The following is an 18,979-nucleotide window of genomic DNA, read 5'->3' as shown; positions in this document are numbered from 1 at the left end:
ATAAACTAATAATTCTGGCATGGGGGAAGGGAAGAGCTTGTGGTCTGGGCAGCTGGGGAAATACCTGTGCTTTTAGAATGCAAGCTGGGTTTAGTATAATGATTTTTAGCTCTTGTACAGCACTATTCTGTTGTAAGAGGGTGGGAAAAGGAAAGCGGTGATTGAAAGTCTGCAAAGGGGTCTCATAATAGTGTACTAACATACACCTTTAACCTTTCCCCCCCCTTTTAGCTATTGCAGATCAGTCCACAATGGGGATTGCAAGCTTGGTTGCCAGACAGAAGAGCAAACCTAAATGCCATCTTCCCAGACTGAGGCCCAAAGTCTCTTTTGGACACGCATCTCGCCCTAGCCGGCCTTGGCAGACCCAGACTCCTCAAAGCTTACCTCGGCGTGGCCGAGCCCCCCCAACCCTACCAGCCGTAGTGAAGAGTCAGCTGAAGGAACTCTTGAAGTCTTCCCCAGTCCTGCTGTCAGATTTTAACAAAGCCTTTGCTCATCACTTTGGGCGGAACTTTGAATTTGCGCACTATGGCTTCTTCTCTATGTCGGAGGTGCTGAAGGCAGCTGCTGACATTATCACAGTTGTGCAGACAAGAGCAGGCTCCATGTTGACCCTAAAAAGGAGTCCCTCGCCTAAGAAACAACCAGAAAAGCTGCCACAGCGTAAGGCATATTTGCTTAGGTTCAGCTAGGGGAGAAATGGGTCAGATAGTGCTTCACCCACTTTGCCCACCCAATAAACGATTGGGCCTTAGATGTTTGTTGTTGTTGCTCTTAATTAAAAGCTTTTCTTTTGCTGTCAAGTCATGGCTGACTTGTGGTGACGTCTTAGGGTTTTCAAGGCAAGAGACGTTCAGAGGTGGTTTGCCACTGCCTGCCTCCGTGTCACAACCCTGATATTCTTGGAGGTCTCCCATCCAAATATTAGCCAGGGTCAGGGCTGAGAGTGTGTGACTGGCCCGAGTTCACCCAGCAAGCTTCCATGGCACGAGTGGGGATTTGAACCTGGGTTTCCCAGGTCCTAGTCTCCCGCCTTAATCACTACACCACGCTGGCTCTCAAAAGTGTAACCCTAAGGTTTTCAAACAGTGAGTCCTGGTCCCCAGGGTGTGGAATTGCAAGAATGTGATAAGTACAGGGAATGATCTGCAGCTGCTGAAGACGAATGACAATTGTGTGGTGGTCTTCAGAAGAGCACACTGTCTATGAAAGGAGGAGCGGGAGCTATGCAAGAAGTTTGTATAAAATACCTGAGTGGGTTACAGCAGTTTTTCTAACTAGTTCCACCTTGAAGAGTTTGGAGAAGGGAGCTGCTAAGTTCCTGTTGTTAGGTCAATGGAGAGAGAAGCCAGATGGCCTCCGTTGCCAGGCAAGAGAGTGGGAGTGGTGGAGTTAAAGGAAAGAGGTTAAGAGCGGTGGACTCTAATCTGGTGAACCGGGTTTGTTTCCCTTCTCCACAAGAAGCCTGCTGGATGACCTTGGGCTAGTCACAGTTCTCGCCGAACTCTCTCAGCCCCACCTACCTCACAAGGTGTCTGTTGTGGGGAGAGGAAGGGAAGGCGATGGTAAGCCAGTTTGAGACTCCTTAAAGGTATAGAAAATTGGTGTATAAAAACCAAACCTCCTCCTTTCCTTGTTACAGTGGGATGTACCACTGCTTGTTTAAATGATTTCCAGACCATGCTTTCAGCTGAGAGGCTCCTGAGTCGGTTTGCCTAAATAATATAAAACCACATTGGTTAATAACCTGTGTGAAAATATAAATAATCTGTTCAACATAATGGCTGCAATAAAATAAAATGAAGGCCTAAAATATTAGTATAGAAGAGTAGCAGTACTAAACTGAAGGTACCAGCAGCAAGCCACAATGGTTAAATAACAAATGGTATGACTGCAACATCAGTCTAAAAGTTAAAAGTGCAGCATCTAAAAATTCAAAATGATAAGGACTGGCCAGACAAATTCCACACACTTAACAAAAAACCTCCATAAATAAGAATTTTGAGCAGCCACTCAAGATTCTTTAAAAACAGGCATGACATAACTGTGGAGGGGAGTTCCAAAATTGAGGTGCCATCATAGGAGGCCTTGCCCCTTGTGGTCATGCATTCCATACAGTGGAAGCACATGGAGCAGTACCTCTAGAGATTACCCAGATCAGGCAAGTAGATGCAGGAGCAGATGGTCCTTCGGTGGACCATGAAAGGTAACAATCAGCACTTTTTCTGATTCACCTCTGAGCATAATTTAATAGGAACATTCAGTACAGGTAACTTCTGTAGCTATCAAAGAATCTAGTGATAAATGTTTAAACTTAAATGCGGATTCTACTTGGGAGGGTGAATTTAGAAATGTTTGTGAGCTCTTCAGCGTTGTTTTTTTCCAGGGAAAATAGGAAATGGTGCCATGTTGTGACTGAAACCCTTTTCTTTCCTCATATTTAAGCCAAAGTGGTGATTCAACCAACTACCAATGTGAAACAGACCCTGCCACCTATTCGGTCAGCTCCTACCATGGATACCTGTTATCTGGCACCCAGCCTGCCTACACAGAACCAAAACCAGACTCCAAACCAGGAATCTGATACTTCATTAGTTCAGTTGAAACCAGAGGAAGCCCCAGTGGTAGAGTGTGATAAGATGAAGCAGGTAAGTCGCTGAAGTCTTGCGTTCCAGATGTGGCTGAAGAACGGAAGCCGTGTTTAGACAGTTAGTATGGGAATGGTTAGAGGCACATCTTTTTGCATTGGTTGTCTTACTAAATCAGTGGTTCCCAAAGTGGGCAGTACCACCCCCTGGGGGGCGGTAGTATTACCTACGGGCACTAAGAGGCAAGGGGGCAGCAGGGGGTTGCTGGAGGTGGGCCCCTTCAACTGTGTTCACTAATTTGCATGCTGGGGAATTTGGTGTGAGCTATCAGATTTTCCCCCCAGACTTTGAAGAGGGGGTACCACTGAATCAAGTGCATCAGTTTTGTTGAATAAATTTCAACGAAAAAGTTTTAATTTGGTTTTGAGTAGATGTGCAATTAATTGTTACTGTTTTGAAATTTTATTGTTATTATCTTTAGTGTGTCATGCAAACCCCTATTGAATAATGCTTTTTATAGGATAGGGTAGGGGGCGCTGGGGTTGAGTTTGTGGAACCAAGGGGACAGCAGCCCGAAAAGTTTGGGAACCACTGTATTAAATGCTCCTTTAAAAAAAGATTTTAAAAGGAGAAAAATTGTGTGAAGGTGAGCTAAAACAAGAGAATAGAGAATGGCAAATAGTTTGGCTAACAACGCTTTGAAAGTATAATCTCAGATGAGCTAAAAGGAGGGGAGCAAATCTTCATGAACCCTCTATGGGAATAGATCACTATGGGTAGCCGTGTTAGTCTGTCAGTAGCAGTATTGTTATTCTTTAAGGTGCTACTGGACTCTTGCTCTTTTCTACCTGTATGGGAATCCTGTGTAACACAGGGGAGCTGGAAACCATTGTGCATGTATTTTTTAGATGTCCCCTTTACAAGTCAGCCCGCTTCAATATTATTGACCCTTTGATTAGGGAGATGGGCTCTGTTGATGAGGGTGGATGGATGAAAAGGTTGCTGGGAGACAGCTCGCCAATCACCACCCAGGTTGCAAAATCTTGTGCCGTAGCAATGAAGTTACGTCACCTCAATGTTCCCTAATCTGTGTAAGTGTAAAATTGGCTGATTCCTAATTTTGTTGGGCTTGGTTTTAAACATCTACATTGTATGGTCAGTTTCTGTTTTATCTGGCATATTAGGTGCAAATAAAATTTATTTATTTATTTATTTACCTGTATGGAAAGGCTGTGGAGCTGGTGGTCTGTGGAATTTATCTTTTCCTGCCTCCATTTGAATTGCCTAATTTCCTGGGACAATTTCACTGTAGTGGTGAGCCAGATGGCAACACAAAGAATTTCAGGAGTTATACTAAACTGTGTTGGGTTATTTTTTTACCTTCTGCACCTCCAAAGACTACCAGAAGTTAAGCAAAATTTTTGTGGAAACTAGGGTATTACTGAATTGGTCTTAAACAGCTTGCCTAATTTATGCAGCAGCATAGAGCTTTCTGCATTGGATCAATGGGTAGATGACACCCTACTGCTACTCTGAATGTTTTCCATAGTGCTTTCTCTTAATATACAGTGCTTTGCTATTTCAGTCATTGTTATAACAGTCTAAGGTAGGCCAATGTTACATTTCAATTGTAGGATAGTAAGGGGAGGTAGGGGCAAGAATCAAGAGATAGGGGGCCAGTGAATTATTGCTGAAGTGGGTTGTAGACTTCCAACCAGCTCCAATGCAAGTTCTTGTAGGGGTGCGTCTGCAAAGAGCTTGTGTGACCTTGAACAGCAGCAGAAGTGAGCTGTGATTCACGAAAGCTCATGCTGGAATAAATGTTAGTCTTCACAGTGTTGCTGGACTTCGGTTTTATTTTCCTGCAGCAGACCAGACTGGCTACCCCTCTGGAATTGGGCGGCCCATGTGACACATCTCCTTAAGTCCACCTCCCTTATAGGGAAGTTTTACCAGAGGAAGTGATCACCTTTTGTTGTGATCCTTTGAGAAGTGAGGAAATTTTTCTGCTTCTACTTCCTCCTGTAAGTGCCAAGGGTGGGCCAAATAAAACATTTGTTCTACAGGACCTTGGGAGGTGTCCAAGGAGGAGCAATTGCAATAATAGAGTCTTGACTTCCTTTATGACGGTTTAGCTGTGGAAGTAGGTGAAGACCAACTGAGACAGTATCTCAGTATACTGTCTTGAACAGTATCGTAGGGTAGTATTGGAAGGATCTGCAATTGTGTATTGTGCACATTACACGGTATCCACCCTTTGAGACTAGTTTTTTGTTGTTGAAGATGTAAAAATCTGCTGTAAATAGATGTCTTACTAATGTCCTCCAACCAAGTAGTTTAACAGCAGTTACAGATTCACTGACACAAGATGTGTTGGCCAAGTGTTGGGTCTGGACGGAGAGTGATTGGACATATTGATGGAGTGTAACAGCTCATTCCTGACTAGGGCTGTTGATTCGGTTCGGCCCAAACTGAAAAACAGCCGAATTTCCTGATTCGGCGGTTTTTAGTTCAGGATGAACCGAACTCAAAAATGGCGGGAAACCGGGGGAGCCGAATTCAGCAAGTTTGGGAGTTCACGAATAAATTCGGCAAATTCGGGGCGTCAGTAAGCAGCATAACCGTCAGTAAGCAGCATTCTCTTCCCCCGGCCAATCGGTGGCCAAGCTGGGTTTTCTTCTGGCCAATCAGTCAGGATTGAGTACTGGAGGAATCAGCTGCTGCGCGGCCGGGCCGGGGAGAGAGAGAGTGAGAGAAATCCTCGTGGGGGGGTGCTTGTGCACATTCGCTCCTTTGTGTGGCTGCAGGGAGCGCATTTTTTGGGGTAGAGACCCCAAACTTTCAGAGGAGCTTCAGACGAGCCTTCTTAAGAGACCCCCCAAGTTTTGTAAACATTGGGTCAGGGCCTCCTGAGATATGGGCTCCACCCCTTTTCCCTCCCCCCTTTTCCATTTCTGTTGCTGCAGGGGGTGCTTTTTTGGGGGTGCAGCCCCCAAATTTTCAGCATAGCTTCAGACAAGCCTTCTTAAGAGACCCTCCAAGTTTTGTAAAGATGGGTTCAGTGGGGGCAGAAATATGGGCTCCCCCCTTTTCTCTTTCTGTGGCTGCAGGGGGTGCATTTTTGGGGGTGCAGCCCCCAAACATTCAGCATAGCTTCAGACAAGCCTTCTTAAGAGACCCTCCAAGTTTTGTAAACATTGGGTCAGGGGGTCCCGAGATATGGGCTTTCCCCTTTTCCCTGTTGGGATGAATTGATCACCCGATCTTGTATGCATCTCCAAAGCGGCAAATCCAAGGCAAACCTCCCGTGCTTAAATAGAATCATATTGGATTACCCAGTCCTCCCAGCCCCTCCGGATGGAACAGAAGACAGCCACAGTAAGACCCCTTTGGGGGCTTTAATCTATAATTTTTCTCCTGTGTGCGTGTGTGGGGAGGGAGCAGTTTCTGTGGGTGGGGGGGGGAAGCCAAAGGGGGCTTTCGCCCATTCTGCCTGGGGTATGTGTGCCCCCTCGAGTCTCTCACTCCCTGGTTTGAGCGGGGGCTTCAGTTGTGTGTCCTCAGGTTTCCCCTCATTCATACGACTGTTAGGTCTATTTTGATGCTTGCTCAAAACTGGTTTTCAAATGGTGACTTAAAGAATGCATTTGCCTGGTCCCAAGTCCCATGCAAAAGGGGAAATTCCACCCCCTCCTGCTCATTATGCATAGCTAGCTGCCTCTGTCCCTTTCCATGGTTTGCAAACTCCCAGGTGTCAGGTGTTGCTTTGCAGTGTTGCTTTGCAGTTGTGTTGCTTTGCAAACTTCTTCGCACCTGCCCCACCCTTTGCATGTTTGCAAAGGTGTTGCTTTGCAGTTGTGTTGCTTTGCAAACTTCTTCGCACCTGCTCTTGCTCTCATCAGCTGTTTGTCGGGGCTGGGAGCTTTGTGCGTGGGCGGCAAGCTCTGCTCAGAGATGCACATTAAGGGTGGGGGGGACCCCTTTTGGGGCCCATATCTCAGCCCACTCTGACCCAATCTTTACAAAACTTGGGGGGTCTTGCAAGAAGGGTCCTTTGAAGCTCCGCTGAAAGTTTGGGACCTCTACCCCCAAAAATGCCCCCCCTGGAGCCGCGGAAAGGCGCGGTTGTGTTTTTAATGGCTTTATTCGGCCGAATTTTTTCCCCGAACTTTGAACTCGCGCCAAATTGCACGGACCCGAAGCGGGGGAGTTCGGACTTCGGAATATCCCGAATCCAGACGGGCCGAATTCGGCCGAATCCGAACTATACCGAATTTTTTTTTTCAACAGCCCTATTCCTGACTTTTGAGGACAAAAGTCCCCAGGAGGCCAGGAAGGAGCTGTGCCGGCATTGGGGCCCTCCACGCTGGCGTCCGGGCTACTTATGCTGCTGTAAGTGGGCCCAACGCTGGTGGGGAGGGCTGGTCTCTGGGTGCTGCTTTGGGACACCAATGGGGCCTTCCGCTGGCGTCCCACTGGCGTAAAGGCCCGCGCCGGTGTTCCAGGGGGTATTCCGGCGTCCCTGGGGGCGTTCCGGGGGGGCAGGGCTGCCTATAGGCAGCCTCCTGTACCCTTTTGCCACATAACACCAGTGTCAAGAACAGTGTTGCTGCGCCTGCTTTTCAGCAGGTGCAGCCTCGCTTTTCTCTATGGGGCGAAAAACCCCATTTAAATTTAAAAGCCTGCAAAAGGCTTTTTAAGGTTTTGGCGGCTGGGGAACTGGTTTGGAGGTGGCGCAGCGGCGCCTCCTCAACGCCGTCCCCGGCCGCCAAAGGCTCAGGAATGCTCTGTCTATCAGTAATGATTAGCTGTGCCAGCAAAATGGCACATTGTACCTTTGAATAATAATGCTGGGGACAGAAAGGGGAGGGTTGTTACTGTAATGCCTTGTTTGTGAATTTCTGGAAGCATCAAGCTAGCCACCTTGGTCTGAGATCGTAGTGCTTATACATGCATTTAATGGATACGAAATGCTTTTGTTACAAACTTGTTTGACTGTGCTCTGAAGCTTCCAATATAAATGGCTGACAAAGCAAAACGGATGAAAATCTAAAAATAATAAAAATTAATTGCAGTTTTGCTCCTCAAGTTGCAGAAACAGATGAAAATGGCACTTGTCCAGAGAGGACTTGGAGGAACAGTCAGCTCAGAACTCAAGGAAAAAATCAAAAAAGTAAGTCTTGTGACTTCATATTGAAGCACAGCATAAATGCATTGTTATTAGTGCACTTCTCCCTCAAATGTTTACTAATCTGCTGCAGGCAAACCTTATTTGCAAGTTTCATATAGAGATAGTGTTAGCAGATGTTTTAAGGGGAGGATGGGTTAGAAATGTAAGAAATAAATTAAAAACTGTCTCCTTGTCAGAATGAGCTAAGGAAATAGAAGGGAAATGCTTGAGTAACTTTAAACTTAACTGTATCCTTCTTCTATTTGACCCCTTGCACTTTATTTGGGAAACTTTGGAGATGCGGGAATGCAGTTTGTAGCTGGATATTTTTCTGTTACAAATGTTTGATTGAGATGGTAATTGTGCATTTTGTAAGCTTTAAGTTCTTATACCAGAATTCATTTTCTACACAGCATCTTTGATCTTCTGTTTGGGCAACTGAAAAATGACCATGTGCATTCTGCTATGCTTAGTTTAAGTAGAAACTAATGATGGACTTTCTGTTCAGATTGCAGAACAACACCCAGAAGGCTTGCTTGTTTCCAGGTTACCTGGTGAATTTGAAGTAAGTTTCCCTCCCCTAGTGAGTGGAATTATGAAAACTTGCTTTCAGTTATGTCCATGTCTGCTTGTGTTTTTTTAGTGAAACGGAGGTTGCGTCACATCAGGGAGGTGAGCAGTGGTTCTGTTGGACACCCTGCCAAGTGATAGGTTGTGCTAATATAGTACAGAACTTGGTTTGAGCTGGCAAATGGTTTTGAGCTGTTTGCTTTGGGTGGCTGTCTCATCTCAGAGGGGCAGCCATGTTAGTCCGTTGCAGCAAAAATGAGGAGTCTAGTGGCACCTTAAAGACTATAAAACTTCATTCAGCATATGCTTCTGTGGACTAGAGCCAACGAGGAGGGCTCTAGTTCACAAAACCTTGTGCTGGGGTAAAATTTTAGTCTTTAAGGTGCCGCTAGACTCCAGTTTATTTTTGTCACCATAATCACCGTTTAATGCAAGTTATTATATCACTATTTGCTGCTCATAATTGTTGCATTCATCATATATTGTTTATTGTATCATTGTTTATTATATTGTATGTATATCTTTTATTTTTTGTCTGATGTAATTGTAATTGTTTGTGATATGGCTTTTCTTTCCCTTTTTCTGTTCTGTTTTTTTAAAAATGAAATCTTTAATGTCCTCAGGGAAGTGGAGCATTAAAGACTTGGGTTGCATTAAAAGCTTGGATCCGTAAATAAAACTATAGTTCAAGTGCTTCCTTTTTACAAATGTTCAGGCCTTAAAATTACATTCATTGGCCAGCTGTACTTCCCCAAGCTGTGGCTTGGAAAATCCCTGGAGATTGGGGACTGGTGTCTGGGAAGGTCGCTCAGCAGAAATGTGATGCCATAGACTTCATCCTCTGAAGCTTCCATTTCCTCCAGGGGCACTGATCTCTATAGTCTGGAGATCAGTTGTGATTCTGGGAGAACGCCAGGCTACACCTGGAGGTTGGCAACCATACCACTGAGGCAGCCTGATCAGCCCATCCTTCTGGTTGTTGCTCTAGCCTCGGTTCTGCCTCTTCCTCCAGTTCTTGGCATCTCTGCTCCTTGGGACGCCATCTCTTTCTGTCAGGACTGTGATGAGAAGGCTTTGATGGGGCCCTGAAGTGCAAAGGCGCCATGAATCCCTGCACCCAGGGGCCCCCAACATGGGCAATCCCAGATGAGACCTTCAAATTATTCTCCTAGACTATAACTCTCATAACCATGCAACTGATGTCTGCTTGGCCAGAATTATGTTCTGAACAAGTCTTTACGGTGAGAAACGTTTGTATGCTGTTTTCTGTGGATGAGAGTGGAAATGCTTTCAAGTCTTCACAGAACACTTTGTGCATGTCTCCAGTTAGACAGACAGAATCATAGAGTTGGAAGGGGCCAGAAAGGCCATCTAGTCCAACCCCCTGCTCAATGCAGGATCAGCCTAGAGCAGGGGTGTCAAACTCAATTGTTAAGAGGGCCAGATATGACATAAATGTCACTTGGTCAGGCCAGGCCATGCCTCGCCAGCCCAGATCGAGAGTGGGAGGTGGTTGCTGCCTCAGCTGGCTCGCGGGTTGGAGAAGAGCTCTCAAGGGGCCGGATCTGGCACGCAGACCTTATGTTTGACACCCATGGCCTAGAGCACCCTAACGAGTGTTTGTTCAGCTGCCGCTTGAAGACTGCCAGAGATCTCATTTTGCTTACCTTTTCCCTCATTCTTTGGATCCAGTAAGTTTCATTAGCACATGAGCTAAAACATTGTGAAAATATATTAGCCAGGGCCTTAAATAAAGTTGTTTTTTGCAGGTTGGGAAAGATATGAGAGTGCTTGCAGATCACCCCCCCACATGTGCTTTGATGTGTTATGTTTTTGTTTTCCCACTAGGCGCAGTTTAGAGAACTGCTGCCAGTGAGAGAGTTGGGTTTCTTAACCCTGATGGAGCTTGTTGGTGCCCTTAGCGACATCCTCCATATTGAGTGCAAAGAAGGGGAACAAGATTGGCGCATGTTTGACATCAATTCACAGTGCTCAGTAGATGGTAAGAAGGGAGATGGGACGTTCTTCCAAGGAAATGGGTTGGACCAAATAGTAAGGGTCCACTCCGTCCTGTGCTCCATGGTCATTTCCCCACTGCTCCTTCACAATCCTGCATGCAGTTCATCCTGAAATCCTGCTTCTGGTAATCGGTGAACTCTTGGGAACAGCAGAGGAGGCCTACAATGTGAGGAGAAACTGGTGGAAATCTCATACGAGTAGAAGTGCTACTAGCAGGAGCCTTAGAATCCAAATCTGTGTTCCCCCGCTGCTTGCATGCCAGTTGGCAAAGCAGGTGACCATTCAGAGTATCAGAATGTTTGTACTGTGCAATTTTTATAGTCCATCAGAAAGTTGTGTTTCTTACATTTACATACGTATTTGCCACGCCACTAAGGAAAATTCAGTTGCCCCGTAATTCCTAGCTTCCGAGAAGGTGATGAAAATACTGTCAGTCCTCCTTGATACATAATATATTCTGTAGGCCTGTAAAGGAAAGTTGCAACCTGGCCTTTGACCATTTTTCTTGTGGAAATCAGTGGCCACTTGGGTTCCAGCAGGTGTTCAATTTAGCCAGCAAAGCCCGCAAATGTTTTGTGACATTTATCCCTTACTTGTTATTTGGAGATCAATGGATTTTCCAGTTCTGGTCAAATGGCATTAAATAGAATAGCATCCAGTTGGTTTTTGAAGCTATAGACCACTTTTGTCGTACTTTTATCCTCTCCCACATGCTACCAGCACATTTTCCTGAATGGACAAGATACAGAGCAGCAGTTTTCTCAAATGCTGACGTCTCTCCATTATAATGAGTTTTTGAGTGCCATTTTCCTTAATGTTGTAGGGAATTACCAAATTTGGCTTATAATACCCGATAGTGTGTCTCTTTATTGCTTATGTGTGTGTTGCTTCCACAGATGAAGAGACTAATCACGAGATCTCCCTGTCTGGTTCGTTGGCACACGAGGAGGCTTCTGATAAGCATGAGCTGCCCTGTTGGGATTTTCCTTCAGAGGGTACAAAGAATCTGGAAGCTAAGTTTAATGTAGTAACAAAGATTGTGAAACCGGTAGGGTGACATTGCAATAATATCGCATTTGACAGCCATATTTCATAGTAGGAGGCTAGCTACATAACACTTTGCCAGGGTCTTCTGATTTGACTTGGTGTGCAGTGTGGTCGGTTGTAAGATGAGGTTGTGAGAACATCCTCTTTCTTAGCAGCTTTCTTGTTCTTCACGGCATGGCCGTGGACCAGTTGTAGATCCAAATAAATGAAAGTCATTTTGGCTTGGACGCTTCAGCAAGGGTGCTGTTGTGGAGAAATTATTTACTTTTAAGCGGTTTTTCTAAGCACTTACAGTTAAGGAAAATGAAGGTGAGCATGATGTGGGTTGTGTGGCCCTGTGTAGTCTCTCTATCAAAGGTTGGGGAGAAATGGACTGGGTGTATTTGTATTGGGATGGAGGCTTGCAGGACTGGAAAACTATTTCCGATTGCTAAGGCTTTCCCGCTGTGGTGGCTTGTCTTGTGTGTCAGAAATAAACCTCAGGGGCTTCTGCTGAACTATTTGCCTGAACATGAAATCCTCTCTTGATTGTAGCACCTGGATCTGGAAGAGCTTCATGTAATGCAGGAGATAATGAAAGAAGAAATCCCACCAGATGCTGTTCAAGACAGGCACCTCCATCGCCTCCCTCAGCTGGAGAGCGCTACTTTGGTGGCTCTGTCTGTGGAGTACATGGTCTCTCCTTCTCAATTTTATGTCCAGATTTACAGTGCTGAAACTTCTGAGAAACTGGAAGATATGACGATTGAAATGAGGTGAGGATCTTCTTGGCAGTGGGGATGCCTGGGCTTTGCATGTGAATTGGGTAGGGTTTGTGGGGCAAAGGGAACCTGCTGCGGTTGCCTTGATTTTCTGCAAGTGTGCCTATGATTGAAATCCATGTTCACAAACACATGGTGTAATGGTTAAGAGTGCCGGACTCTAATCTGGAGAATCAGGTTTGATTCCCCATTCCTCCACATGAAGCCTTCTGGGCTAATCACAGTTATCTCAGAACTCTCTCAGCCCCACCTACCTCACAAGGTATCTGTTGTGGGGAGGGAAAGGCGATTGTATGGTGCTTTGAGACTCCTTGAGGTAGAGAAAAGCGGGATATAAAAACCTACTTCTTCTACTGGTTGCCTCTGGCAAAATCCTGTAGATTTTCTGCCATGTTTTGAGTTTAGAGAAAACTTGATGTTTGGCAGTGGGGATGTGGGGCTTTGCATGTGAATTGGGTAGAATTACTGAGGCGAAGGGAACCTGCTGGGCTGTCTTGATTTTGTGCAAGTGTGCAAATGATTGGAGCCCATGTTCACAAACCCCTCTCTGTCATGTTGTAACTGCAAGAGTGAATCCATATGTGCAAGTTAAAGCTTGACATCTCTTTGCATTTGTCATTTTGTTTAGAGGAATTTGTATGCTGACTTTCAATACCTCCAAAGCAGTTTTCAACATAAGAATAAAACTTTGGGAACACAATCAGCTAAAAAGCTTTTTAGAAATCCGGAAAGCAAATAGCAGCAGGACAATCTTCCAGCTCAGTTAAATTTGAAGGCTCTTCTTTCAAAAGGCTGGTCAAATTAAAAACACACCGGTCTGCCTCTGAAAGGAGGCAAATGATGGGATGTGTGTAAATCCAAGGGAAGGGCATGCCCAGAACTGGGACAGTTATTGAGGATGCCCTGCTCCTAGTGCAGTGATCTGTTGTAGAGCGCCTAGGCGCACCATTGTGCCATCTGTGTGTTTCCTGATGCCCACCTAAGTTTTTGAGTTTTGGTGATAAAACCCAAAGAGTCTTGACTGGAGAGCTTCCTACCCAGCTAGGCACACCACAGCCATACAGCCACTCTCTGACCATGCACAGACCTCTTAACTTCCCTGTGCTTGGAAATGCCTCGGCCACGCAGGGAGCAATCCATCCTCTTTCTTTTGAAACTGAAACCAAATAGCCTTTCCCCACCAAAACCTGGAACCAGTCCCAGCTTTCGTGCCTACTTGGTGCTTTAGAAAAGCTCAGGCTTTGTGTCTGCAGGAGGCACCCATTCAAAAGCATTTGCCTCCATCATAGGGCAACACCTGGGAGGGGCTGTGGCTCAGTGGTAGAGCATCTGCTTGGCATGCAGAAGGTCCCAGGTTCAGTCCCCGGCATCTCCACTTAAAGGGACTAGGCAAGTAGGTGATGTGAATGACCTCTACCTGAGACCCTGGAGAGCTGCTGCCAGTCTGAGTAGTCAACACTGATTTTGATGGACCAAGGGTCTGATTCAGTATAAGGCAGCTTCACGTGTTCATGTGACTATGATTAACTTCAAAGTAACCAAAGAAATAGCATGAGCATGCTCCAAGAAGCATACAGTGTTGAAAGCCAGTGAAAGGAAGGGAGAAATGCTTATAGACGTGTTTGGAGGTGGAGATTTTGGGAGGAAATGGCTTCCAAATCTTTTTTCTGTTGTTCTGTGATTTCTTGTGGACACCCAGCTTGTTCCCCTTGACCATGAGGCAACATAGTCACAGAGGCAACTATAAGTGCCCCCCTCCAAGGGTCAGGATTTCTGTGTACTTGAGTGATTTTTCCCTAGCTGTGCAACAACGTGTTAGTTTGTGAATTATAGTCCACCCCCATTGCCTGATGAAGACTGAGCAAGCTCATTGCCCTCAGAGTGTTGAGAACCGTTTTCTTTGGGGGTGGGGAGTAGAGGGATATGAATTGGCCTGCTTAAAACCCATACAGTTCTTGGACGTTAGTCTTTTAGTGATCTGGGTTTTTTTGGGGGGGTGTCTTTCAGACGATGCTATGCTAGTAAAAATGTAGCAGACCGTTATGTTGTACCTGAAGCCTCAGTCAAGCCTGGCCAACTTTGCTGTGTGAGGAACTTAGAAGACAAATGGTGGTACCGAGGTATTATCCATCGTGTTCTCAGAGACCAGCAAGTGGAAGTGTTTTACCTAGACTTTGGAAACATGGGGATAGTCCCAAAATCTAATCTGAGGCTTCTCAAGTAAGTACATAGTCTGTTAGCCTCTCTCCAGATGGCACATCTTAAGGAAATACAGTAGAATTTGAGAGATTTACTTTATTCCTGTTGGGGATTGTTTTGGAAATTTGTGGCAGAATTGAGGTATTCTCTTCTTGAAGAGGTCTGTGTAATTTTCACCTCCTCTTTAGCTTCATCTAAATATGTGTGTTTTGCTGAGCCCCTATGAAGAACCTCAGTGCCCACGGCTGAGTGCTCTCACTCTGCCATAACCTGACAGCAAGGAGAAATTTTAACTTGTGCTATCTGGTGTGCATGTGTAACAAAATAGCTGACTGTTCAGACCCAGTGATCCCCAATGTGGCGCCTGCTTGCTTTCTTGCCTTCCCAAGCACAATAAGAAAAAGTCAGGTAGTGGCATGACAGGATCCCTTTGGAGGCTGGGCTGGGAGTCAAGCAGAGCACTCTTTTGTCTCCTCACTTAGACAGGGGCTGCCCACTTGCTCATGTTTCTGGGGACCATTGCATGCTGCCCACAGCCACCCTAAAGATAAAGGTCCCCTGTGCAAGCACCGTGTCATTCTTGACCCATGGGGTTACGTCACATCCCGACGTTTACTAGGCAGACTTTGTTTACTGGGTGGTTTGCCAGTGCCTCCCCCAGTCATCTTCCCTTTACCCGCAGCAAGCTGGGTACTCATTTTACCGACCTTGGAAGGATGGAAGGCTGAGTCAACCTTTGGCCGGCTACCTGAAACCAACTTCGGTTGGGATCGAACTCAGGTCGTGAGCAGAGCTTGGCCTCAGTATTGCAGCTTACTACTCTGTGCCATGGGGTCACCCTATTCTCTCTCAATTTGCCCTGCTGCCTTGGCATGGTTGTGCCATCTCTCGTCACTGCCACCAGCAGCATGCCCTGTACACCTCATGGAAAGAAAGGAAGGAGGGGGATTCTGGCCTCCAGTCCTCATTTGCTTCTAGAAGGGAAGATAACTCCAGCCCCCCTCCCCCATTCTCCAGACTTCTCTGGAGGTTGTGGTCTTTTCTTTCCCCCTTCCTCTTGGAAAGTCTGAGTGAAATGTAAAGCATTGTTCAATTCCCTCTTCTTGCTCTTTTCTGCCCTGTAGTTGTTGTTTATGTTGTTGAGGGAGGGGGTAATTTGGGACACTGTTCGGAACAACCGTGTGTGATTACTAAACTGCCTGGCTACCAGACATGCACAAAACATAGAGGATTATCATGGGCCTCATTTTCTAGAGTGTGTCTCATGTTCGGCCCAAGCAAGGAAGCAGGAAAAAAGAGGGAGGAGGAGGAGAAGGGGGGCAAAAACATTGTTGATTGCAGCAGCATATATTGATTTCATAAAGAAAATGTGCTTGGAGTAGCTATTTTGTGACTGGCCAAGCCTTCCGTGGCAGCCATTTTGTAGCAGCACTCACTGCCGTTTCTTGGTCTCAGATCCCAAAAGCGCCAGCAGGTGGAAACAGTGTTGGGAACACCAGGTTTCAGCTCTTATCTTGTTTGTTTCCCTGTATAAGGTTCAAATGTTGACTCTGGACTCATTATCGCTTATGAAATCGATACAAGGACAGCGGGGTCTGATAAAGTCAGTAAGAGGTGGCATTGAACCGCTTGGTCCGATAGTCATTTTTGTATAACAGGTGCTATACTCCATGCTTGCAGTGTTGCCTTTGTAAACAAATAAATAACCAGATATGAAAAAAGATGCCTGTGGGAATGCCCAGCCAGGAGACCAAATGGGATTCCTGATGTTGTTGCTTCCCAGTTTAAGATTTATTGCTTTGTTCATATTGCAGAGAATGCTATGCAAATCTTCCTGCCCAGGCTATACCTTGTTGTTTGGCCCAGATGAAACCCGCAAAGGTACGCATGAGTTCAGGGTTTAGTCATCCCAAGTGTTTGTAGGACAATAACAACTTAAAAGCAGTTTCTCTCGCTCGTAAACTCACACATGCATGCATACAAAGAGAATGACATTTAACAAAAGCAGCATGAAAACTCAGCCAATACTGTCTAATTGTGGGGGGTGCTCTAAGATGGCCTCTCTGCATAACCTTCTTACTTATTTGATGAACAAAAGGAATAGCTAGGAGTTTTCACTCTGAAATGTCCACTTACAGTTTCTTCCATCCATACTCAAACCTGACCATATGTGTCATCAGAGCTTGAACTAGAAGTTGCAGTCTCATTTGTTGGAGGTGAAGGAGCCCTGATATCCAGATTTTTTCCTAACCTGTGATTTGTTTGTAAGGAGTTAGCAATTTACTGATAAAGCTACTTCTGACACTCCCCAAGCTGTTTTGAAGCTGATACACCAGTGTGTGCGTAGAGAGCCAGCGTGGTGTAGCGGTTAAGAGTTGTGGTTTGGAGCGGTGGATTCTAATCTGGTGAACCGGGTTGGTTTCCCCACTCCTCCACATGAAGACTGCTGTGTGACCTTGGGCTAGTCACAGCTCTTAGAGCTCCCTCAGCCTCACCTACCTCACAGAGTGTCTGTTGTGGGGAAGAGAAGATGATTGTAAGCCAGTTTGATTCTTCCTGAAGTGGTATAGAAAGTCCAACTCTACTTCTTCTACTAGTATCACTACTACTACTACTACTACCACCACCACTACATCATTGAACTGTTCAGAAACTTAATAATTCATAAATGTATGTGTGAACTGGCCTTCTTGAAAAGTACTGCATTTGGGGATATGAGGTGATAGATATTTTGGTGGATAAGGTTAGATCTGTAATGGCTTATTCATCTGTGGAAGTCACCACTTGGGGAGAGGCTGTGGCTCAGTGGCAGAGCATCTGCTTGGCATGTGGGAGGTCCCACGTTCAATCCCCAGCATCGCCCGTTAAAGGATCTGGTGGTAGGTGACGTTAAGAGAGAGACCCTGGAGAGCTGCTGTCTTTCTGAACAACCAATACCGACTTGAATGGACCGAGGGTCCGATTCAGGATAAGGCAGCTTCATATGTTCATATATGATATAACCATTCCCAAGTGATAAACGTGCATTTGTAATTTATATTTGTGCTTAATAAGATAGATCTTTTATTATACCCTTTGTTCTAGGCGCTTAGGGTGACATATATGGTTCCCTCTTCACCCAAATTTTATCTTCTCAACAATCCTGTGAGGCAGGTCATTCCGACAAAGCAAAACTGGCCCAAGGTGACCCAGCGGGCATCATGGCTGAGTGGTGATTTGAACCTGGGTGCTAAAATTCTAGTCCAGCACTCTGATCACTAGGTAGGCTTGCCTTTCCCCTACAGCACAGGGACTCCACACTATGGGCTGTGTTTGTTCTATAACTGTGTCCTGTATAAATTGATGATTGATGTCTCTTCCAGTGCTTCTGTGAACTTTTGGGAAATCTGTTGTGCTTGACTTTGAGCTCATCCTTTCTTTGTTCAAGGGTGATTGGACTACCGGTGCCATACTTGAATTCCAAAGGCTGTGTGGGTTGAAACTGCTGGTGGGAGTGGTGGATGAATACATAGATGGCGTCCTTCATCTCTTCCTTTGTGACACCAGCTCTGATGAAGATATCTACTTTCACGATGTATTGAGATTAAAAGGCCATGCAGTCATCTGCAGAGAGAACATTCCTTCCAAGGTGAAAGGCAGACAGACTACTGGAGATAAGGCTGCTTGTGTGGGTAGTGATCATAGAGGTTAAAAGTAAAGTGTGCCACTGAGTCAAAACCAACTCATGATGACCCCATGAAGTTCTGCCTCATGAGGTTTTCAAGACAGGAGATGAGCAGAGGTGATATGCTATTGCCTTCCCTTGCATAGCAGCCCCGGTCTTCCTTGTTGGTCTCCCATCCAAGTACTGACGATACTTAGCTTCTAAGAGCTAGCGTGGTGTAGTGGTTAAGAGTGGTGGACTCTTAATCTGGAGAACCGGGTATGATTGCCCACTCCTCCAAATGAGCGGCAGACTGTAATCTGGTGAACCATGTTTGTTTCACCTGCTGGATGACCTTGGGCCAGTTACAGTTCTCTCCGAACTCTCTCAACCCCACTTACCTCACAAGGTGTCTGTTGTGGGGAGTAGGAGGGAAGGCAATTGTAAGCTGGTTTGAGACTCCTTTTGGTAGAGAAAATCAGAGTATAAAAACCAACTCTTCTCCTCCTCCTCCTCCGCCGCTTCCTTATTCTCCTCCTTCTGATGAGATCAGACTAGTCTGGGCTATTAGGGCTGCTACTACAGAGATTAGTATTTATACATCTATTCCACATATCTCACTCCTATTCTAAGTTCCCAGGAAGATCTGGAAAATTCTACACGTATCTCCTCTTTGCTCCAATGAGATCACCTCTAAAGGGGCCAAATTCTATACTGAGACCTTGTCCAAGGAAGTAGATATTCCGAATGTTTTAATGACTTATGTATAATTAATTACAGCATAATAAGGCTATGAATTTTAATCTCTATATTAATTTTATATGTAAAATTGTGCTGTTAAACTAATGTTGACTGATCTTTTGGTCATAAGAAATGTTGATTGATAGTATTTATATAAATAGGGCATAGCATTCTCGGACTGGTTTGTAATGAACCTTGCTAAGCCAAGGAAAAAGCAACACACCCCACTAAACCAAAG

General features: G+C 45.5%; 1 protein-coding gene across 1 annotated transcript in view; it reads left to right on the top strand.

The window, feature by feature from the left end:
- The window catches only part of TDRD5 (tudor domain containing 5), a 33,996-nt gene that overhangs the window by 1,544 nt on the left and 13,473 nt on the right, over positions 1-18,979 (top strand). The window contains exons 2-11 of the mRNA XM_056845574.1: positions 232-666; positions 2,449-2,651; positions 7,681-7,764; positions 8,270-8,326; positions 10,180-10,333; positions 11,247-11,398; positions 11,932-12,152; positions 14,166-14,378; positions 16,172-16,238; positions 17,785-17,985. Of these exons, the coding sequence (XP_056701552.1) occupies positions 232-666; positions 2,449-2,651; positions 7,681-7,764; positions 8,270-8,326; positions 10,180-10,333; positions 11,247-11,398; positions 11,932-12,152; positions 14,166-14,378; positions 16,172-16,238; positions 17,785-17,985 (1,787 nt within the window). The remainder of the gene's footprint in view (positions 1-231; positions 667-2,448; positions 2,652-7,680; positions 7,765-8,269; positions 8,327-10,179; positions 10,334-11,246; positions 11,399-11,931; positions 12,153-14,165; positions 14,379-16,171; positions 16,239-17,784; positions 17,986-18,979) is intronic.

The sequence above is a fragment of the Euleptes europaea genome, chromosome 2 (assembly GCF_029931775.1).
Source record: "Euleptes europaea isolate rEulEur1 chromosome 2, rEulEur1.hap1, whole genome shotgun sequence".
In the NCBI taxonomy this organism is placed as follows: domain Eukaryota; kingdom Metazoa; phylum Chordata; class Lepidosauria; order Squamata; family Sphaerodactylidae; genus Euleptes; species Euleptes europaea.
This window is presented reverse-complemented; position numbering and strand designations above follow the sequence as displayed.